General features: G+C 36.3%; 1 protein-coding gene across 1 annotated transcript in view; it reads left to right on the top strand.

Annotated features, from left to right (window-relative positions):
• Positions 1-24,845, top strand: part of DNAH7 (dynein axonemal heavy chain 7) — a 336,427-nt gene that overhangs the window by 19,010 nt on the left and 292,572 nt on the right. The window contains exons 4-7 of the mRNA XM_024243333.2: positions 1,374-1,482; positions 2,276-2,423; positions 22,229-22,316; positions 23,336-23,516. Coding sequence (XP_024099101.2) covers positions 1,374-1,482; positions 2,276-2,423; positions 22,229-22,316; positions 23,336-23,516 — 526 coding nt within the window. The remainder of the gene's footprint in view (positions 1-1,373; positions 1,483-2,275; positions 2,424-22,228; positions 22,317-23,335; positions 23,517-24,845) is intronic.

Here is a 24,845-nt window from a genome sequence, read left to right as displayed (position 1 = left end):
GCTTGTGGGCGAAGCATATAGTTATCCAAAATGCTTTTATTGACTGATGTAAACCTGGTTTTGTATTCGTATTTGGCTGTGTCTTGCAATTTTTCCTCAGCATTCTTTGAGTCTTATGTGTTTTAAGGGAAATCGTATTTTCAACAGATATTTAGAAAATGAGCTATGGATTTTTTTAAAAAACTACTTTTATTTGAATACAGTATTAAGGTTTGCACCTGGATAGAAGTTCTCCAGCAGTAATTATGACCTGGAGTGATTTTCATTACAGACTTCAGGCTTCTAGAGGTGATCCCTGTAGTTGAAATCAAGGATGACCTGGCACTGTTGGCTCCCAGCCTCTGTGAGCTGGTGACCTGATTCTCACCCTTTCTGTACAACTCCTTGTAGCACTTCTATGAGTTTTAAAACTTTCATGGAGCAAGACGAGAGTTGAGAAATGGGAAGGGCGGGTGGAAAATGGAAGAGCACTGTCTTGGATGTTTTCTTATCCTATTTTCCTGTGTAAGAGGTACCTAAAATAAGGACTTGTGTACAGGTAGTTTATTAGGGAAGTGGAAGTAAGAGATTAGAGAGAGTAAAACTAGGCAGGAGAAGCCGGTACAGACATGGACTTTCAAGTTGGTTTGGATTTGAAAGGGAGAGACAGACTAAATTTGCTAAAAATATATAGATTTTACTTTAAAATCCGACTGTCTGGGTTTATTGAAGAACCATAGGCTTCAGCAACAGTAGGTTTGTGTTCTAGTATTGCAGTAATTGGCTTGAGCTAATTAGTCATTGCGTTTTTAGAAGATAAAGGTGCTCTCTCCTCTGCCACAGTCCCCACCACACACTGTTGTTTCCCAACATGGAGCCTGAGTGCCAGGAACCTATCATCATTAGCCTTCTCCCTTTTTATGATGCCTGCCAAAATTGTGTATGTATAATAATTTGTCACCCCTGCCTTAAACAATGGAATACATTTGTGAGTTGTCAGAGCAATCTAGGGTGGTTTACAGCCATGAGAACAGGAAGACCTTTTGGAGCTGGAATGCAGAGGAGACCAGCAGAGAGCACTTCTCATTAAAATAGAAGGTTTAAAGACACTTGACAATATCTGGGGATAAGGGGTAGACTCTCTAGAATGAAGACCCTGGTTTTGGGTAACAGGCATTCACATCCAACCAGCAGCAGGACTTTTGTTAATGTCCCCCAAATGGTGCACACCATGACCATTCACAGTCTTGAATAAGATCTGCTGTTGAGTATTTTCTATGCAGATGTTCTGATCTGTTTGAGAAAATGTCTGTGTTTATAAACACTCGTGCATTTCATGGAAAAAGGTTTTTTCTGATATTGTTTGTTAATGCTATTTAAATTTTGTATTTTAGGTGAGTACAAAGCCCCACTGGCAGCAGGCAGCTCCATCATTCCATTTGAGTGTAAAGCAGGATGATGAGAGTCCAGAACCATTTAGTGTTAAAAATGAACAGTCCTATGGTAAGAACTTCAATATTCTAAATTAGATTTAAGGATAATTTCTGGAGAGAGACCAGACAATATTTAGTTAATAGTGTAATAGAAGTACAAAACCTGAATGACATTAATGTCAAGTAGAAAAAAATTTTCCCAAACATCTTCCCTCAGAAAATAATTGATTCTAGTTCTTAGTTATTTTAGGCTGTTGTAAATGCTATAAGAGCTGATATTTTAGGAATTGGGATGTTGATACTAAAACGTTTATTTATTGTGATCAGAATTTGCCTCTACATCAAAGAATGAGATTTTTCTAAGAGGGATTTTAATAAATTATATTTCTTTTTTTAATTTTTTGTGGATTTTAATAAATTGTGAGCATGACTTCCAAATTAGTCATTTTAATGTTTTTGTTATTTTGACTCATTAAATGTAGTGTTTATTAGATTGATTACAGTTAATATTAACTTTTTGTCATGGTTCTTTAAAATTTCTCAAATAGTTTTGTATCCTGTTTTTATCATAATTTTAATCTTCACTTTTAGAGAATTATATGTAAATAGAAAATTTTATTAGTATATTAATCAAAATATAAATCAGTGGAATATTCTTGAAATAGATGTTTCTAGTTATGATGATACAAAAGAGGAGTAGTTTAACCTCCTGACAGTAAAAAAAAAAAAAAATTATACTTAGGATTACTTGATAATGTAATTTTTTCTTAAAAGGTGATTTAGCATCTTATTTTAAGCATGTGAAATGCTTTAGCTTACCTTTTGGATGAATAATTGTGCTTTTTTTTTTTTTTTAATTTAAGCTGAATACATGGAACGTTTTGGAAAAAAGGGCAAATTACCCCACCAAGTTGATGATAGTTATGCTGGACCATCTACTTCCAAATCAAAGGGCAAATCTCCACATAAAGAACGAGAAAACTTTAGAAGTACTCTTGTTAATGTCATTATGTAAGTTGCATAGGCTAACCATTATGTGTTACCCACGTTAGAGCCCCTGGGAACGTTTAATCTAAGAATATTAGAATTCTGTGCGTCTCTAAGGGTGCCTCAAAGGCTTGTTGGAATGAGGTCAGAGTATAAATAAAGAATGAAAGAGATTGAGTTTAACCCTGTTAAGTGTGTTCCACTTTTAAATATCATGAGTTGTAAAGGTAGCAATGTTAATACTTAATGTTGGCTGAATTTCTGGGAGTTCTTATTATAGCCATGGTAGCCAGTGGAGGATTCTAGCAGGTTTTTTTCCCCAATCTCATCTGCTCAGGTGATCGGGGTGACTTTTCCGGCATTGTGATTCTCCTTGTATAGAAAAGGAATTGGGGTGAAATGGTCAGCAGTGTGTGCAGGGCCTGGTCTTAGCTGGGTCTCGCTATTTCAGGACAGTTCATGAAGAGCAAGGCAGATGCAAGTCACCAGCTCCTCTTTGCCTTGTTTCCACACTGCTTTGTGCTAGTTGCTTAGTATTCTTTTTAGTTTCGTTATGATTCTCAGGGTGTACACCATTTGTGGGACAAATGGGGTTTCATGACCCATTGTGGTAAGTAACTCACCCACAGGACCCTGTTATACTGTCCCATGTGGGACTTTACTGGCTAGATGGTCATCTTGAAGGGAGGACAGTGGGTACTGAGTGCTTACAAGGCTAAAGAGGAGTGTATCGGAGTCCCATGCAGCTGGGTTGAGCGTATGTGCTTCTTCGAGTGGTTTTGAGTTTGCTTTCGCCAGGTGCCACTAGGATGCTACCAGCTTTCCCCACTTATATTGTTTTCTTGACTTAAGCACTCTCAGATCAAACAAGCAGTATGATCAACACCCAAATCAATGGAGGGTAGACCTCTGGTTACAAATTTTTAGAAGAATTTTTTTTTTTTCTACGTAGAGCCCTGGCCAAGAAAGATAAGCTTTCTTGACACAACTTCCTGTGCCTGTTATTTTTAGTCTTCCCTTATTTGAGGGTAGGGCAGATCTTGTTTCAGCTTTATACAGGATTTCAGTTGGAATTCCCCATTTCGCTCAGGCCTATGGCATCATCTTCTTCCCTATATGGGCATGAAAATCCAAGGCCCTGCCCCCATAAGGGCAGCCATAGCCTTAGGATGGCCATGCCTGGCTACTTAATTTATTTTCCTCCTGATTTTTCTGTTTCTTTCTTGTAAGCTCAGGTATACATTTAAAAGGAGCTTTGTGATATACTATCCAGTATTTATACAATTGTACTGGGAGGTTTTTGTTTGTTTGTTTCTGTGTTGTAAGAAACAGAAGTCTATTTTAACCATCTTTTGTCATTTTTCTGTTTTGCCTTTTATAAACAGGATATAGATGGACTTACTGAAATTCAATCTTAGAGTTCTATGCTTTAATAGCTTGTTTAATCCCATTTGTATTTATTGGTATTTCTCATATATGTGGACTTCTACCAATATATTTTATGTTTTCTGTTTATTATATGTTGCTTTTGCTTATTTTTTTCTCTTTTTCTGCTTTCTATTGAATTTTCTCTATTCTTCCTTTATTTTTATTGGTTTAAAAGCTATGAAATATATTTCTATTCTTTTAATGGTTACCCTAACATTTAAAACTACGTATTTAATTTATATTTCTTAAGGTTGAAAATTCATTTTTTTCTATCTTCTTTCTGAATAACACACAAAGACCTTAACATGATTTAATTTAGCTCTGAGCTTTCCTTTATATTTTCTATGTGATTATTGTTTAATATTTCAGTTCCACCAAGTCCTTAAGTACCCCTATTCTCTCTCTTTCTCTTTTTTTTTTAAGTTAACACTTAGATTTACTAACATGTTTTCAAAATGTTTAGAAAGTTGCTTTTGCATTCCACTCCTCATTTCTGGGTTCATTTTCTTTTTTGCTGAAGTTTGTCTTAGTAGTTTGCTCTTTCTTTCTGCCTTTCTTTCTTTCTTTCTTTCTCTCTCTCTCTCTCTCCTTCCTTCCTTCCCTCCCTTCCTCCCTCTTTTCTTCTTTTCTCTTTTTTTTCTTTTCTTTCTCCTCCCTCCTTCCCTTCCCTTCCCTTCTTCTTTTTCTTCCCTCCCTCTCCTTCTTCTTCTCCTTCTCCTCCTCCTTCTCCTCCTCCTCCTTTCTCCTCCTCCTCCTCCTCCTTCTCCTTCTCCTTTTCTTCTCTCCCTCTCCCTCCCCTCTCTTTTTTGAGACAGAATCTCACCCTCTTGCCCAGGCTGGAGTGCAGTGGCATGATCATGGCTCACTCCAGACTTAGACACCCTGGGCTCAGATGTTTCTCCCACCTCAGCCTCCTGACTAAGGCGCGTGCCACCACATCTGACTCATTTTTTGTATTATTATTATTATTTTTTGTAGAGATGGGGTTGCACCATGTTGCCCAGGCTGGTGTCAAACTCCTGGGTTCAAGTGATCCCCTACCTCGACCTCTCAGAGTGCTGGGATTATAGGTGTGAGCCACTGTGTCTGGCCAGTAGTTCTTTCAATGAGAATAAAGAGTAGTAAACTCTAGATATTCATGTCTGTAAAGGTCTCAATTTCATCCTTTTTCTTGAATTAATGGTTAAGTTGGCTGTAGAATTAAAGAATAATAGCAGTTTTTCCCCTGTACATCTGGGAAATTATAGATTGAAAAATATTAATGATTACCTTTTTTAAAAATTATTATTTCAATAGTTTTTGGGGAAACAGATGGTGTTTGGTTACATGGGTAAATTCGTTAATGGTGATTTCTGAGATTTTGGTGCACCCATCATCTAAACGGTGTACACTGTACCCAATGTGTAGTCTTTTATCCCTCACCCCCCTGCACCCCTTCCCCCTTGAGTCTCCAGAGTCCATTATATCATTCTTATACCTTTGCGTCCTCATAGCTTAGCTCCCACATGAGTGAGAACATTTGATGTTTGGATTTCCATTCCTGAGTTACTTAACTTAGAATAATGGTCACCAACTCCATCCACGTTGCTGCGAATGCTGTTATTTTATTCCTTTTTAGTAGTATTCCATGGTGTGGAATATATATATACTTTATATAATGTATATATATAAAGTGTATATATATATACTTTATACTTTATATCTATAAATATATATATAAAGTATATATATACACTTTATATATAAAGTGTATATATATACTTTATTACACTTTATATATATACTTTATATATGTATACTTTATATATATATACATATATGTATATATGTATACACACACACATATATATATATAAACATTTTTTTATCCACTCATTGATTGATGAGCATTTAGGCTGGTTCCATATTTTTACAATTGTGAATTTTGCTGCTATAAATGTGTGTGCAAGTGTCTTTTTTATATAATGACTTCTTTTCCTCTGGGTAGATACTGAGTAATGGGATTGCTTCATCGAATGATAGTTCTATCTTTAGTTCTTTAAGGAATCTCCATACTGTTTTCTATAGTAGTTGTAGTAGTTTACATTCCCACTAGCAGTGTAAAAGTGTTCCCTTTTCAACACATCCATGCCAACATCTATTATTTTTTGATTTTTAAATTATGGCCATTCTTGCAGGAGTAAAATGGTATTGCATTGTGGTTTTGATTTGCATTTCCCCGATAATTAGGGATGTTGAGTATTTTTTCATATGCTTGTTTGCCATTTGCATATCTTCTTTTGAAAATTGTCTATTCATGTCCTTAGCCCACTTTTGATGGGATTTTTTTCTTCCTGATTTTTTGAGTTCCTTATAGATTCTGGATATTAGTCCTCTGTCAGATGCATAGTTTGCAAATTTATTCTCCCACTCTGGGTTGTCTGTTTTCTCTGCTGATTACTTCTTTTGCTGTGCAGGAGCTTTTTAGTTTAATTAGGTCCCATCTATTTATCTTTGTTTCTGTTGCATGTACTTTTGGATTCTTGGTCATGAACTCTTTCCCTAAGCTAATATCCAGAAGCTTTTCTGATGTAATCTTCTAGAATTTTTATGGTTTCAGATCTTAGATTTAAGTCTTTGACCCATCTTGAGTTGATTTTTGTATAAGGTGAGAGATAACCATTATGTTTTGGCATACATTGTTGACGAGAACCCTATGTGACTTTATTTGTCATTATTTTGTTGGTAATCTGTCTTGGTTCTCTCTAACCTTTTTTGGGGGGAACATTTTATTTTCCAAACCTCACAGATAGGCTTTTTTTTTTCCTTTTTTTTTTTTTTTTTCTTTCTTTTTTTTTTTTCTTTTATTATTATTATTATTATTATCATTATTATACTTTAGGTTTTATGGTACATGTGCGCAATGTGCAGGTAAGTTACATATGTATACATGTGCCATGCTGGTGCGCTGCACCCACCAACTTGTCATCTAGCATTAGGTATATCTCCCAATGCTATCCCTCCCCCCTCCCCCCACCCCACAACAGTCCCCGAAGTGTGATGTTCCCCTTCCTGTGTCCATGTGTTCTCATTGTTCAATTCCCACCTATGAGTGAGAATATGCGGTGTTTGGTTTTTTGTTCTTGCGATAGTTTACTGAGAATGATGATTTCCAGTTTCATCCATGTCCCTACAAAGGACGTGAACTCATCTTTTTTTATGGCTGCATAGTATTCCATGGTGTATAAAAAAAGCTTTATTGAGAGATAATTCACATGCGACTAAATTAATCTATGTTAAATGTAAAATTTAGTGAGTTTTAGCAGATTTTTGTTGTTGCACAACCTTCACCAAAATCCAGTTGTAGAATACTTTTGTCATTCACAAAAGTTTCCACTTGCCCATTTCAATTAATCCTCTTGCCCACTGGTTGCCCCAAGCAATCGCTAGTCTTCGTTGTATCTCTATACTTTTACCTTTTCTAAAATTTCATATAACTGCAATCATATATTTCTGAGGTTTATTCGTGGCATTTATTGTATTTGGGTTTTGACTATTATGAATGATGCTGATGTGAACATTTGCATGCACGTCTTCTTGTGAACATACATTTTCATTTTTCCTGGGCAGATAGCTGAGTGTAGAATGGAGAGTTGTATAGTAGGTGTATGTTCAACTTTTTAAGACGTGCTAAATTGTTTTCCAAGCTGCTGTACATTTTCTGTTCCTACAAACAACAAACAAAGAAGTTTCTAGTTTCTCCACGTTGCCCACATTTTGTTTTTATTTTATTTTGTTTTGACACTGTAGCCATTCTAGTAGATGTGTTTTATCTTATTATGGCTTTAAGTTGATTTCCCTAATGACTAATATTGGGTATCATTTTTTGTGCTTGTTTGGCATTCATGTATCTTCTTTGATGAGGTGCCTTTTTAAATATTTGGCCTTTTTTATTGCGTAGTTTGCTGCTGCTGTATGCGTTGGAAGAGTTCTTTATATATTTCCTTTACAAGTCTGTTTCAGATATCTTTTGCAAATATTATCTCCCAGTTTGTTCGTTATCTTTTCACACTATTGATACATAATAATTTTATATATTTATGGGATACATGTAATATTTCAATATATGTATACAATCAAATCAGGGTAATTGGGATATCTGTCCCCTCAAATATTTATTATTTCTTTGTGCAGATAACTCTTTGATATACTTATTTTCTTTATTTCGAATATATACCCAGCAATAGGATTTCTGGATCATATAGTATTCTGTAATTACTTTTGCAACAACCTAATAATCCTATGTTTAGTTTTTAAAGGAACTTCCATACTGTTTTCTATATTGGCTGTACTAATTTACATTCCCACCAACAATGTGTGTGTGAATTCTCTTTCTCTACATCCTTGCCCACATCTGTTATTTTTTGTCTTTTTGATAATAGCCATTTTATCTGGGGTAAAATAATATCTCATTGTGGTTTTGCTTTGCATTTCCCTGATGATTAGAGATGTTGAGCAAGTTTTCACACATCTGTTGGCCATATGTACGCCTTCTTTGGAGAAATATCTATTCAGATCATTTGCCCATTTTTAATCAAATTATTATTATTTGTTGTTGAGTTGTTTGAGTTCCTTATATATTCTGGTTATTAATCCCTTATCCCTTGTCTATGGATAGTTTGCAAATATTTTCTCCCATTCTGTGGGTTGTCTCTTCATTCTGTTGATTGTTTCTTTTGCTATGCAAATATTTTTAGCTTGATATAATCTTGTTTTTCTTTTGTTGCTTATGCTTTTGAGGTCTTACCCCAAAAAATCTTTGCCCAGACCAATCTCCTGACGCATTTTTCCAATGTTTTCTTCTAGTACTTTCATAGTTTCAGGTCTTAGATTTAAGTCTTTAATCCATTTTCATTTTATTTTTGTAGATGGTGAGAGATAGGGATCTAGTTTTATTCTTCTGCATAGGGATACCTAGTTTCCCCAGCACCATTTATTGAAGAGGCTGTCCTTTCCCCAATGTATGTTCTTGGCACCTTTGTCAAAAATGAGTTGAATATAAATGCATGGATTTATTTATGCTTTCTCTATTCTTTTCCATAGGTCTAAGTGTCTGTTTTTATGTCAGCATTATGCTGTTTTGGTTACTATGGCTTTGTACTGTATTTTGAAGTCTGGTAGTGTGATTCCTCCATTTTTGGTCTTTTTGTTGTTGTTGTTGTTAAGGATTAGGGTTATTTGGGGTCTTTTGTGGTTCCATATAAATTTTAGGATTTTTTTTCTATGTCTGTGAAGAGTGTCATTTGTATTTTGATAGGGAGTGTATTGAATGTATAGATTGCTTTGGGCAGTATGGACATTTTAATAATTTTTCCAATCCATGATTGCTTTGCATTTTTTAAGGGATTTTCTTCAATTTATTTTTTTCAGTGTTTTGTATTTTTCATTGTAGAGATCTTTCACTTTTTGATTAAATTTCTTCCTAGGTAATTAGTTTCTTAGCTGTTATAAATTGGATTGCTTTCTTTTTCTGAATGTTTGCTATTGGTATATTGAAATGCTACTGAGTTTTGTATGTTGATTTTGTATCTTGCAACTTTGCTGAATTCATTTATCAGTTCTAACAATTTTTGGGTGGAGTCCTCTTTTTTCTTTCTAAATATAAGATCATGTCATTTGCAAACAAGAACAATTTGACTTCTACCTTTCCAATTAGGATGCCCTTTCTTTATCTTGCATAATTGCTCTGGCTAAGACTTCTAAGTACAATGTTGAATAAAAGTGGTGAAAGTAGCAACCTTCTCTTGTTCCAGATCTTAGAGAAAACTATTTTAATTTATCCCCATTTAGTATGATGAAAGCTGTGGATTCGTCATATATGGCCTTTATTGTTTTGTGGTATGTTCCTTCTGTACCAAGGTTGTGGAGAGTTTTTTCACAAGGGCATGTTGAATTTTATCAAATGCTTTTTCCACATCTATTAAGATGATTGTATGGTTTCTCTTTCTTTGGTTGATGTGGTGTATCACATATATTGATTTATGAATGTTGAACCATCCTTGCATTCCTAGAATAATCCCTCTTGATTGTGGATTGTGGTATATTATCTTTTTGATGTATTGTTGGATTTGGTTTTAGTATTTTGGTGAGGATTTTTGTGTCTGTGTTCATCAGGAATATTGACCTGTAGTTTTCTCCTTTTGTTGTATCCTTATCTGGTTTTGGTATCAAGGTAATGCTTACCTTGTAGAATGTGTTAGGAAAAATTCCTTTCTCTTCAAGTTTTTGGAATAGTTTGAGAAGAATTGGTGGTAGTACTTTAAAATTTTCATAGAATTCAGCAGTAAAGTTATCCAGTGTTGGGCTTTTCTTTTTGGGGAGACTTTTTATTACTGATTAAATCTCATTACTCATTATTTGTCTGTGCAAATAATTTTATTACTGATTCAATCTCATTACTCATTATTTGTCTATTTCTTCTCTGGTTCAATATTGGTAGGTTATATGTGTCTAGGGATGTGTCTATTTTTTCTAGGTTTTTGAATTTATTGTTGTGTAGTTGTTGATCATAATAGTCTCTAATGATTTTTTCTTAGTCTAGTTAGTGGTTTGTCAATTTTATTTATCTTTTTAAAAAACTAAATTTTAAAAACTTTTTTTTGTCTCTTTTTTTTTTTTTTTTTGAGGCAGAGTCTCACTCTTTTGAGTACAGTGATGTAACCTAGGCTCACTCCAACCTCCACCTCCTGGGTTCAAGTGCTTCTCATGCCTCAACCTCCTAAGTAGCTGAGATAACAGGCACACACCACCACCCCCAGCTAATTTTTTCTATTTTTAGCAAAGACAGGGTTTTGCCACGTTGGCCAGGCTAGTCTCTAACTCCCGGCCTCAAGTGATCCAGCTGCCTTGGCTTCCCAAAGTGCTGGGATTACAGGTGTGAACCACTGCACCTGGATTTTGGTCCCTTTTATTTAGTTCTACTCTGGTCTTTATTATTTCTTCTACTAATTTTGGATTTGATTTGTTCTTGCTTTTCTATTTCCTTAAGGTATGTTTTTATGTTGTTTACTTGAAATCTATTTTTTATGGGTTTCTTACTATAAACTTCCCTTTTAGCACTGCTTTTGCTGTATTCCATAGGTTTTAGTATACTATGTTTTCATTTTTATTTGTTTCAAGAAATTTTTTATTTCCATCTTAATTTTTTCATTGATCCAGTGGTTCTTCATGAGCTTGGTATTTAATGTCCCTGTATTTTTACTGTTTTCAAAGTACCTCTTGCTATTGGTTTCTAGTTTTACTTCATTGTGTCTGATTTGATTTTTTTACATTTGCTGAGACTTGTTTTGTGGCCTAACATGTGGTCTAACCTGGAGTATGTTCCATGCACTGATGAGAAGAATGCATATTTTGTAGCTATTGAAAGGAACATTTTGTAAATGTCTATTAGGTCCATTTGGTCTACAGTGCAGTTTAGGTTCAGTGTTTCTTTGTTGATTTACTGTCTAGATGATCTGTCCAATGCTGAAAGTGGGGAATTAAAGTCCCTTTCTATTATTGTATTGGGGTCTATGTCTCTCCTTAACTTTAATAATATTTTCTTTATATAGCTGAATGCTCCAGTATTGAGTGGGTATATATTTATAATTAGATCTACTTGGTGAATTGATCCCTTTTCGTTATATAATGACCTCCTTTATTTCTTTTTATGTTTTTTTTTTTTTTACTTAAAGTCTATTTTGTCTGATAGAAGTATAGTTACTACTTCATCTGTAAAGACACACATAGACTAAAAGTGAAGATATACCATGCAAATTCTAAACCTGTTTTTGGTTCCCATTTGCATGGAATATCTTCATTTTTAGTCTATATATGTACCTTTACAGGTGAAGTGAGTTTCTTGTCAGTAGCATATAGTTTTGTTTTTTTAATCAACTCAACTAGTCTGTATGTTTTAATTAGGGGAATTTAAACTGTTTATATATATTAAAGGTTGTTATTAATAGGTGAGGGCTTACTCCTGTGATTTTAATGATTGTTTTCTGGTTGTTTTATATGGCCTTTGTTCTCCTCTTACTGCTTACCTTTGTGATTTGGTGTTCTTCTATAAAGTATTGCTTGATTCCTTTTTCTCATTTGTGTATCTGCTCTTCTAGTGAATTTTATGCTTTAGTGTGTTTTCATGATGGTAGATATCATCCTTTTGCTTCCAGATGTAGGTCTCTCTTAACCGTTTCCTGTAGGACCTGTTTAGTGGTGGTGAATTTGCTCAATTTTTATTTGTTAGGGAAAGTCCTTATTTCTCCTCACTTCTGAAGGATAGCTTTGCTAAGTATAGTATTCTTGACTGACAGTTTTTTTTTTCTTTTAGCACTTTGAATATATAGTCTTATTCTTTCTTGGTCTTTAAGGTTTCTGCTGATAAGTATGCTGTTTTTCGGTTGACTATTCCCTTATATGTCAGTTGACAAGAAAATTTTACAGCAAGTTTTCTTGTGCTGTTTTTAGAATTCTTTGTCTTTGACTTTTGACCGATTAACTATATATGTTGTGCCGCAGAGAGGAACTTTTTGGATTGAATCTATTTGGGGATCTTTCTGAGTTTTGTATTTCTAGATGTTTATGTCTCTTCTAAGACTTGGGAAGTTTTCACTTATTATCTCATTAAATTAATTTTCTATGCTTTTTCCCATCTTTTCTCTTTCTGGAACTTGCCAAATTTCACTATTTGTTTGCTTGATGGTATCCCATATGGCCCTCAGACTTTCTTCATTCTTTTTGATTCATTTTTATTGTCTCACTGGGTTATTTCAAAATACCTGTCTTCAAGTTAAAAAATTCTTTCTTCTACTTGATCTAGTCCATTGTGGAAACTCCTGATTTTATTTTTTACTTTGTCCATTGAATTCTTCAGTTTCAGGATTTCTGTTTGGTTCTTTTTAGTGACATCTATCCTTTCATTAAATTTCTAATACAGATTATGAGTTTTTCTGATTTGTTTGTATTGTTTATATGTGTTCTCTTGTATCTTGCTGAGTTTTCTTGAGATCATTATTTTTAATTCCTTTTCAGGCATTTTTCAGATTTCCTTTTCTTTGGGGCTTGTTGGTAGAGAATTATTGTGTTCCTTTGCAGGTGTCGTGTTTCCTTGATTTTTTTTTCATGTTTCTGTTGTCCTTATGTTGATATCTGTGCATCTGTTATAACTGTCACTTCTTCCAATTTTATGAAGTAGCTTCCATAGGAAAATACTTTTTCTTGTGAATGTATCAATATGTTAACTGGGTAGGGTGCTTTGGCTTTGGTTCTGGGTGGACACCATAGTGTAATGTTCATATGATTACTTTGATTGTATTTGATATCAGTAGTGTCTGCAAATTACTTAGTAGCTAGGCTGTGGGTGTTTGTGGAGGCTGTGATGAGGCTTTGCTAAAGACAGGGATACCAGGTAGGCTAGTCCTTAGGTCCCTAGGTGGTACCTGGGGGCACTGGCAGGGGATTTGGTATGACTCATGGAGGGCAGTATCTGGGTCCCAGGAGGGGTGTGTGGGTGCTGGCAATGGTGGCAGTGGGCTAGGTGGACTGGTCCTTGGTTTCCTGGGTGGCATGCATGGGCACCAGCAGTGTTGAGCCCTGCGAATGCCAGTCCTTCGGTCTCTAGGCAGAGCATGTGGGCACTAGTAGGCAAGGAGATCTGCTCTTTGGGGCCCAGATGGGTTGCATAGATGCCAGCAATAGTGAAGGCAGGTTGGTCCTTGAGTGCTAGAGTGGATCACACCCAGGTTATTGGTGTCGGCCACAGGCCAGCTGGAAAGGTACAGGGTGGGGCAGGTGGGCACTGGCAGCATCTGCAGTGGGGTGAGCAGGCTGGTCCCTGGACCCCCAGGTGGGACACACAGTGGCCCTGCTGATGAGGGGGCACAGTCATTATTAGTGGCAGTGGCCCCAGGTAGACTGCTCTTAGGCTCTGGGGAATACACACTTTGGTTCCCAATACCTTGGGGGAAGACTCCTTGATGTGCTGGACTGCCTATTCCTTGGGTAGTAGGACACTGCATGAACTTGGGTGCTGGTGATGTGGCTGCCCACTGGGTTCAGCCAATGCCATGCTATTGTAGCCCTCTGGGTGGATGTAGGGGGATGTCAGTGGGGCCTTCAGAATGTGGAGGCCAGGCACGGTTGCTCATGCCTGTAATCTCGGAACTTTGAGATGCTGAGGTGGGCAGATCACCTGAGGTCAGGAGTTCAAGACCAGCCTGGCCAACATGGCGAAATCCTGTCCCTACTAAAAATACAAAAAAATTAGCTGGGCATGGTGGCGGGCACCTGTAGTTCCAGCTACTTGGGAGGCTGAGGCAGGGTAATCACTTGAACTCAGGAGGCAGAGGTTTCAGTGAGCCAAGATCACGCCATTGCACTCCAGCCTGGGCAACAAGAGTGAAACTCTGAAAAAAAAAAAAAAAATAAAGAATGTGGAGATGCAGGTACTATTGTACCAAGGGCAGGGTATAATCCTGTGGTGTTGGCTCTGCTCTCAAAATGGTGCAGTGCTATATAGCAGCTTGGGTTCCAGAAGTGGGATTTAGCCCAAGTTCCCTCTCTGGAACAATGCAGTTGTGGGTGCTCCATGCAGCACCCTATACTAGGCTCAGGGATCCTGAGAGCCAACAGGCTTTTCTGTATCTAGGACTGCAGGTTTCTTTGGTGGAAATGTGGAGAGCTGGGAAATACCTCACTTACATTTTTCCTGCAATGGAGCATTCCTCCTGGCTCTGGGCTGAACTGGCCTACTTCCCTACTTTCCTCTCTACATTGCCATCTTGAGCTTTCCATGCCTCTGAGGGTCCCTGTTTTTTCTCCGCTGGATTCCAGTGTTCTCCCCTAGATGCTCTACTTGATGTGTGTTTATGTACTTGCTGTTTTGGTCCTTCTTTATGGAGAAGACAGGCACTGGGCGCCTCTCTTCAGCTACTTCATACAATCATCCTTGAGAGCAGTTTGGCAGTAAACATGACAGTCTTCTGTCATCTTCTCTTCTCCTTTGTTCATTTAGTTTTCTTCCTCCAACAAATCCAAAGTGCCTTAGAGGTGGTGCAAAGACCCATCAGACTTTATACACTAGAAGGTGATGCAACAATGGTTGCAGGTTTTATCAATATTTTTTGAAAATAAAAAGTTTTACATTTTGTTAAAATATAATTTATCAATTTTCCTTTTGTTGTTCATACTTTTGGAGTCATATAAGTCTTTTCCTAATACAAATTCTCAAAGATTTCCTCCTATATTTTCTTCTGGAAGTCTTATAGGTTTTTTTTGAGATGGAGTCTTTGTCTGTCACCCAGGCTGGAGTGCAGTGGCGTGATCTTGGCTCACTGCAACCTCCACTTCCTGGGTTCAAGCGATTTTCCTACCTCAGCCTCTCAAGTACCTGGGATTACAGGTGTGCACCACCACAACCAGCTAATTTTTGTATTTTTAGTAGAGATGAGGTTTCACCATGTTGGTCAGGCTGGTCTCAAACTCCTGACCTTGGGTGATCCACTTGCCTCGGCCTCCCAAAGTGCTGGGATTACAGGCATGAGCCACTGTGCCTGGCCTAGGTTTTTAAAAATAATTTTAACTCTTATGTTCACATGCATGACACATTTCAACTTCATTTTTGTCTATGGTGTAAGGTACAGTTTGATGTTCAATTTTTTGGCATATAAATGTTCAAATGTTTCAACCCCTAATCCCTTGAATTACCTTGGCATACTTGTGGAAAATAATTTCACCATATACGAGGGGCTATTTCTGTTCCATTGATCTATATGTTTATTTTTACACCAGTACCATACTTGTCTTGATTACTTTAGCTTCATAGTAAGTTCTGAAATTAGATAGTTTAAGCCCTCAAAATTTATTCTTCTTTTTCAAAATTATTTTGGGTGTTTTAGGTCTTTTGCATTTCTACATACATTTAGAGATCAGCTTGTCAGATTTTGCAAAGGAAAAATGCCTACTGGGACTTAGAAAGCATTGCGTTGAGACTATGAATGAATTTTTGGAGAATTGTCATTTCAGTAATATTGAGTTGCCTAGTCCATGAACGTGTTATTTCTCTCCACTTATTTAGATCTTCGGTTGCTCTCAGCACTTTATATACATTTTTGTGTAGAAATCTTGCCCTTTTTTTAAAAAATGTAATCCCGTTAAAAATTTTATTGTGAATGAAATTATTGAATTTTATTTTCTGGTTGTTCTTTGCCAGTATATAGAAAAATCAATTGATTTTTTCTTGTTGACCTTACATTTTTGAGACCTTACTAAACTTACTTATTTTAGGGCTTTTAAAATTCCTTAGAATTTCCTATACATACGATCATGCTGTATGCAAGTAAAAACAATTTTGTTTCTTCATTTCCAACTTGGATGCTTTTCTTTTTATATCCTTTTTGCACTTCTTAGGTCCTTTGGTGTATTATTGAAAAGAATTGGTGAGAGTGGAATTCTTAGTCTAAGGGAGAAAGCATTCAGATTTTCACATTAATGTGAAATGTTGTAGGTTTTTAAGACACTTTGTGGAGAAAAGGAACCCTTGTACGGTGTTGATGAGAATGTAAATTAGTGCAGCCATTATGGAAAACTGTATGAATATTTGTCAAAAAACTAATAATAGAATTACCATATGATCTAGCAATCTCATTTTTGGGTATTCACCCAAAATATTTGAAATTAGTATGTTCAAGAGACATCTGCATGCCCATGTTCATTTCAGCACTGTTTATAATAGCTGAGTTATGTAATCAACCTGACTGTCCATCAGCAGATGAATGGATAAAAAAAATGTGGTATATATACACAATGGAATACACCTCAGCCTTAAAAAAGGGAAATTTTGTCATTTAACTTAGATGGAATTGAAGAACATTATGCTAAGTGAAATAAGATAGGTACAGAGAGACAAATATGCATGTTCTCATATGTTTAATCTAAAATACTCGAACTAAAAGAAGCAGAGAGTAGAATGGTTGTTACCAGAGGCTGGAGGGAGGCAGGGGGAATGGGGAGATGATGGTTAAAGGCTACAAAGACTTAGACAGGGGTAAGTTTTGTTTTTTCTTTAAAACATATTGCACAGCATGGTAAATTTAGTAAATGTATTGTGCATTTCAAAATCTTTGAGAGTAAATTTCATAAATTCTCCACACAAAGTGTTAAGTATTTGAGGTGATGGATATGTTAATTAGCTTTAATTATTCCGCATTGTATTCATAAATCATAACACTACTTTTTACCTTATAATCATATACAACTATAAATTGTCAATTTACAGTTAAATTACATATTAAATAATTAAATGAAAAAATAACACAACGTGGGCTCAAAAAATATGTAAAAGAAATAGATACCTTTTATCACTTCCTTTCCAAATTTGTTGAGAGATTTTATCATGAATGAATCCTGGATTTTTGTTAAATGCTTTTTCTGTGTCTATTGAGGTGATTGTTTGGTTTTTGTCCTTTATTCTATTAATGTGATATATTACATTAGTTGCTTTTTATATATTAGTGCAACCTTGCATTCCTCTCACTTAGTCATTGTGTGTAATCCTTTTAATATGTTGATGGATTTGATTTGCTAGTATTTTGTTAGGGATTTTTTAGTTTATATTCATGAATGATATGGCCCTGTAGTTTTCTTGTGATATTGTCGTCTGGCTTTGATAACAGACCACTAATGGCCTCATAGAAAGAGTTTGGAAGTGTTTTTACCTCTTCTATTTTCTGAAAGAATTTGTGTAGAATTGGTATTATTTCCTCCGTGTTTGATCAAATTCATTAGTGAAGCCATCTGGACTTGAACTTTTCTTGGTTGGAAAGTTAATTACTAATTCAATTACTGTACTTGATACAGATCTATTCAGATTTTCTGTTGTTTATTGGGTCATATTTGATCCTTTTTTGCCTTTTGGGAATGTATTCTTTTTATGTAATTTGTTGGCAGAAAGCTGTTCAGATAACCTCCTTGTTTTCAGCCTTCCTACTCATTCTCTCCTTTGGTATCTGCCAACCCTGATACCAGAACCTTTTCTAGTGGTCTCCCAGGCAGATTGTTTTCCTTCCTGTATGAGTTTTGGGCTGTGGTGTTTTAAACTCTGTTTCATCTGTCCTCTCCTTTATGGTTTGGCTCTGTGTCCCCACCCAAATCTCATTTGAATTGCATTCCCATAATTCCCATATGTTGAGGGAGAGACCTGGTGGGACATAATTGAATCATGGGGATGGTTTCTCCCATACTGTTCTCGTGGTAAGGAATAAGTCTCAGGAGATCTGATGGTTTGATAAGGAGAAACCCGTTTCACTTGGTTCTCATTTCTCTCTTTTGCCACCACATGTAAGAAGTGCCTTTTGCCTTCTGCCATGATTGTGAGACCCCCCTAACCATGTGGAACTGTAAGTTCTATTAATCCTATTTCTTTTGTAAATTGCCCAGTCTCGGGTATGTCTTTATCAGCAGCATGAAAATGGACTAATACAGTAAATTGGTACCAGTATAGTGGGGTGTTGCTGAAAAGATACGTGAAAATGTCAAAGCAGCTTTGGAACTGGGTAAAAGGCAGAGATTGGAACAGTTTGGAAGGCTCAGAAAAAGATAGGAAAATGTGGGAAAGTTGGGAACTTCCTAGAGACTTGTTGAATGGCTTTGACCAAAAGCCTGATAGTGATGTGGACAATAAGATCCAGGCTGAGGTGGTCTCAGACAGAAATGAGGAATTTGTTGGGAGCTGGAGCAAAAGTGACTCTTGTTATGTTTTAGCAAAGAGACTGGTGGCATTTTGCCCCTGCCCTAGGGATTTGTAGAACTTTGAACTTGAGAGAGATGATTTAAGGTATCTGGTGGAAGAAATTTCCAGGCAGCAAAGCATTCAAGCAGTGACTTGGGTGCTGTTAAAGGCATTCAGTTTCATAAGAGATGCAGTGCATATGCAGCCTCACAATACGATAGGAAAAAAATCTTATTTTCAGAGGAGAAATTAAAGCCAGCTGCAGAAATTTGCATAAGTAACGAGGAGCCAAATGTTAATCCCCAAGACAATGGGAAAAATGTTTCCGGGGGATGTCAGAGGTCTTCACGGCAGCCCCTCCCATCACAGGCCCAGAAGCCCAGGAGAAAATGGTTCTGTGGGCCAGGCCCAGGGTCCCCGTGCTGTGTGCAGGCTGGGGACTTGGTACCCTTTGTCCCAGCCGCTCCAGCTGTGGCTGAAAGGGGCCAACGTGGAGCTTGGGCCATGGCTTAAGAGGGTGCAAGCCTCAATCCTTGGCAGCTTCCATGTAGTGTTGAGCTTGCAAGTGCACAGAAGTCAAGAATTGGGCTTTGGAAACCTTCACCTAGATTTCAGAAGATGTATGGAAATGCCTGGATGCCCAGGCAAAAGTTTCCTGCAAGGGCAGGGCCCTTGTGGAGAACCTCTGGTATAGCAGTGCAGAAGGGAAATGTGGGGTCAGAGCCCCCACTCAGAGTCCCTACTGGGGCACCACCTAGTGGAGCTGTAAGAAGAGGGCCACTGTCCTTCAGACCCCAGAATGGTAGATCCACTGACAGCTTGCACCATTTGCCTCGAAAAGCTGCAGACACTCAACACCAGTCTGTGAAAGCAGCCAAGAGTGAGGCTGTACCCTGAAAAGCCACAGGGCAGAGATGCCCAAGACCATGGGAACCCACCTCTTGCATCAGCATGACCTGGATGTGAGACCTGGAGTCAAAGGAGATCATTTTGGAGCTTTAAAATTTTACTGCCCTGCTGGATTTTGGACTTGCATGGGCTCTGTAACCACTTTGTCTTGGCCAGTTTCTCCCATCTGGAATGACTGTATTTACCCAATACCTGTACCCCCATTATATCTAGGAAATAACTAGCTTGCTTTTGACTTTACATGCTCATAGGCGGAAGGGACTTGCCTTGTCTCAGATGAGACTCTGGACTGTGGACTTTTGGGTTAATGCTGAAATGAGTTAAGACTTTGGGAAACTGTTGGGAAGGTATGATTGGTTTTGAAATGTGAAGACATGAGGTTTGGAGGGGCCAGGGGTAGAATGATATGGCTTGGCTCTGTGCCCCCACCCAAATCGCATCTTGAATTGTACTCCCATAATTACCACATGTTGTGGGAGGGACCCAGTGGGAGATAATTGAATCATGGGGGCGGTTTCTCCCGTATTATTCCCATGATAGTGAGTAAGTCTCATGGGATCTGATGGTTTGATAAGGTGAAACCCCTTTCCCTTGGCTCTCATTTCTCTTTCTGCTATCATGTAAGAAGTGGCTTTCGCCTTCTGCCATGATTGTGAGGCCTCCCTAACCACATGGAACTGTAAGTCCATTAAACCTCTTTCTTTTTTAAATTGCCCAGTGTCAGGTGTGTCTTTATCAACAGTGTGAAAACGGACTAATATATTCTCCTTTTCAGATTCCAGAAATTTGTGAAATATCTCCTTAGCTGATGAATTTTCTTTTAGTTTCTTCACAATTAATGGGTTAAAATTATTTCACTACCATTTTTTTTAGGGCAGTTTAAAAAAGGGATGCTCATGCCACCACCTTGAACCAAAAGCTTCTACTGATTTTGTAAAGAGAAAAAAATCAATATAGTTCTTTTCATTTTTGAGAAATAAAGTACATCATATTTTCTCTGTACCCAGGCCACATGTCTCCTCTATTGATTGTTTTATTTCTGATTGGAATAAGCATGGCTGTTTGGAAGCACATATTGAAGGGCAAATTCTTCCTTTCATAGTTAATTAGCTGTATGACCAAGGGGAGGTTATTTAAACCTCTTTGACATTCAGTTTCTTCATCTGTGAAATAGGAATAATTATGTCATTGTCTTCTTTAACAAGAGGTGTGAGGATTGTAAATAATATATGTGAAACTATTGAGGGCCTGAGTAGGTAATCAATAAAAAGCTGCTATTATTATTGCTCTCGGTGAGGAGCAATAGTAATTGCTGGCCCTAGAATGATAGAATCATGGAGTTTTAGAGCTGAAAGAATCTTCACTCTGACTGGAAGAACTTCTACAGCCATTCCTACAACCACCAAACTTCTACCTCCTCACTCACCCTTGCCCTGCTGCATCTTTCTAGGCAGGCATTATTCACACAGAGAGGTTTGTTTGATTCTTAGAATTCAGCAAGGTAGGTAGGATGAGCATTTCTGCCATAAAACAAACAAACAAAAAAACAGTTACTGAGGTCATATGCTTTATAGTGGCAGAATCTGAACCCAAATTTCCTGATTCCTGAAATACGTTACTCTTGAGTTCTCTTCTGTATAGTCAACAATGTAATGAGATTATATTTATAGTTAGGATAATCAACCCTTTTCTCTCCATGTACTAAATACTTGAGGATTTCTACTACTTTCATACTTGCATTCCCTCACTTAACATTTATTGATCACTAGCTATGTATTGAATTAAACTGAGACATTACCCAAAGCCTTGACTCTTTTATCTTGTCCATATAATTGAAAAGAATATGTAAAATTCACAAAACACTGGATTCCTGGATTTGCAAAAGATAAATAAGTTAGAAGATCTATTCTGGGTACCCACTTTGGTATGGTATCTCAGATATACTCAATGAACCTCGAGTCTCCCTTCACTGGGCAGTTAGTGGGAAGGTGTACTTAATTATACAGCATCACTGACCTGTATCCATTTTAGATGAAGTTGAGATGCAGAGAATGATACAGTCAATTATAAAGAGGTTAAAGCTATCCCAGAACAGCTTATTTTTCTGAAAATGTGAACTATGCCTTTCTGCCCAGTGCAGCCCCAGAACATGTCACAAAATGTGGCTCATATTTGGCATATATTTTGAATTGAATTATAGTTACAAATATTATTGTATTATATGAACACATACCCCATAATAAATACATAGGCACATAAGAGCTTCCATGTCACTGATTGCTAACTTGTATGTCTATAGAAATCTGAGAAACGGCCTTTTGAAGAATGTGTCTGTGTCTTCTGCAAAACTGTGTTTAAAGTACTTTCCATCAGTGTTCTTTTTAAAACTCATATTTATAAATAACCAGGCATATTTTAGGAATAATGCAAGAGTGTTCCTTTATAATTTCAAAGAAGAGAGAGCTTGATTCTTGAGTAATGAGGAAGAATAAGTAAAGGCCATCAAGAAGGGTGTGATTTCTGAATAGTTCTTGCAAGTAACTTCCAATATAATTGTCTCTCTATGAATAAAGTATTTGGAGAGGAATATAACACCAAACAAATGTGTATACTGTTTGTAAAATGTTCAACAATTCATTTTTCCTTATGATTTAATAGAAAATAGTCCTGGTGTTCTTATATCCATTGTTTTATGTTCTAACTGCCCCTTATCTACTTCTGAATAGTATGTTTATCGTTTTCTTAGGCAACAAGATGCTGACTTAGACTCAGCTGTCCCTGATGGAAGCACAATTCCAAAACCGACTGCTTCTGCTATAGAGAAAGACATCTTGGTAACTGGCTATTTCTTTTGTCTGTATAATTGAAAATGAAAGAAACTCTTGAAGATAATTTTATACTTTTGAGATCACTCTGTGTTCCTCCTTTGTGAAACTCTGTGGACATAGGAATAAATACAGAGTTCTATAAAAAGGCACTATGGGATTTATAGAAGAAATCATTCTCTCCCTTGCCACCTAAGACCACAATTTAAAAAAATTTCAAATCTACCTGCTCTCCATATTAAAGCCACCTTCAGTCATGTATAGCTTTACATGCCTTAATTTTGTAATGAGAAATTATCCTGTAATAAATATATAATGTATATTTTACAAGGCATATTAACGTGCTTTAGGAATAGTAATTCTTCAAGTATTTAAATACATAATAATTTTTTAAAATGTAAATATCAAAGACAACTCTGCTAATTCAAAAGTATTTTGACATTTAAATTTTTTCTAATAAGTGACATGTAAAAATTTGTGAACATATATTGAAGTTAAATGTTCATTATTATAGAAATAATAACTTGTTTTAAAATGAATATTTTATGAACACACACAATAGCAGCTATAAAATTATAGTATGGAATATTAATAGGCCAGTTGGAAATGTCCTAAATCCTATTGTATAATATTTCTGGAATTAATATATACAGATACTGATTTGCTTACAGCTTTTAAGATCTACTTCTGATAATAATAAAAAGACAAAAACTAACAAATAATTTTTAAAAATTAACAAAACACTAATTCAGCATGGACTCTGTTAAGTACATCATATATTTGGTAATATAACTTGATGTTTTACAGTATAGTTATTAACTGAGATAAGAGTTTTAGTTTTCATGAAAATACACATTTGTAACATTTAGGAGATCTCAAATAATGCCTATGTGAATTGTACCAAATACTTTTTTGTGCTTTATAAATACTTTGTTCTCCTAAAACTTGAATTTTGCTTGGTAGTTTTATTTTTGATAAACATACTTCTTTTGTTAAACATCTACATTTTTCCTATCTTCTTTTCGTAGAGATATTACTATTATATTCACCATGGAATTGATACAGACCATGTAGCCCCAATGGAAGATTCTTGGCTAGAACATGTACTGGATTTAGTCCCACAACATCTGAAAGTCTTCACTGACAGCATAGTTACGTTATCTGATGAAATGAGAGAGGATTATCTTCTTAGTGTAAAGAAATCCATAGGTAAATTGGTATTATGCTTTGATTTTTAATTTGAATATGTGTCTCATTAAAGATAATTTTTGTATTAATAATTAATACCTATACTTGAAACTAGTCACAATATTATAATTATGCCATTTCTTACATTGCTGTTATATTACTTAAGATCTTAGGCAAATTCCATTAATGTAGTATTACAAAAAATAATTCTATTTCTATTTGTAGGGATATATCCCCGCCACAAAGGATAGCACTGAAGAAAATTATAAAGCATTAATTTCAATCCCTCAAGATATTTATTGAGTGTCTAATTTATGCAAGACATTAGGCATTTAGGAGATAGTCTCTCCCTTTAAGATGGTCTCTTCATTCCAGGATCTTTTGGTGTAGACATGAGACAAAACATACATATTTAAATAATTACCTAAAAGTGTAAGCATTAACAATGAACATTAGTATTACTGATGTCACAAATTAGAATGTGATTAATACAAAATTGTTGCAGTAGACCAAAGGTTGACAAACTATAGCTTGCAGGCAAATCTGGCCACTGCCTGTTTTCATAAAGTTTTATTGGAACATAGCCACACTAATTCATTTGCATGTTATCTACAAATCTGGCTGCTTTTGAGCTACAAGAGCAAAATTGAGCAGTTGTGACAGAGTCCTTGTGGCCCACAAAGTTGAAAATAGTTACAGTCTAACCCTTTACATAAATAATTTGTTAACCCATGGTACAGACAAACAGATCCTAAGGCTGACTGATTATCAGAACTGTTTTAAAAATACTGACTTCTGGCCCCACCTGAATTAAAATCCCTGGAGTCAGGGCCTTGGAATTTGTACTTTAAAAAAAGTGTCTCCAGTTGGTTGTGATAGTAAACCTAGTATGACGGATGCTGTGTTCAAAGTTGGAGAAATAATAATGCTTTGGAGTAATGTGGGGACCCTTATTGGTGGAGGACATTCATTGTATTTATGACTTCTATGGAGTATCCTGGTGATATAAAAATAAAAAGCCTAATCCCTGCCCTCAGAGTTCATAGTGTAATGAGGGAGATAGACAAATAACTAAATATAAAGCAAAGTAATAAGTCCAAAGAGGAAAGAAACAGAAGATACACTGTAAGAGGGAAGAGGTCATCTCTAACTTGTTAGGAAGGACTCTGGAGGAGCCTAAACTAAGTCTTGAAGGATGAGCAACAGTCTAGTCAGGAACATGCTTGGCCTAGGAAATGGTGTGAATGATAGCAGACGCCCATGAGAGGCTCTTCTGGGCTTGTAAGCAGTTCTGAAGCGAAAGCATAGGGTGCATCTGGGGAAGGGGACAGAATCTGAAGGGCCTTATAT

This window comes from Pongo abelii, chromosome 11 (assembly GCF_028885655.2).
Source record: "Pongo abelii isolate AG06213 chromosome 11, NHGRI_mPonAbe1-v2.0_pri, whole genome shotgun sequence".
Classification (NCBI taxonomy): domain Eukaryota; kingdom Metazoa; phylum Chordata; class Mammalia; order Primates; family Hominidae; genus Pongo; species Pongo abelii.
This window is presented reverse-complemented; position numbering and strand designations above follow the sequence as displayed.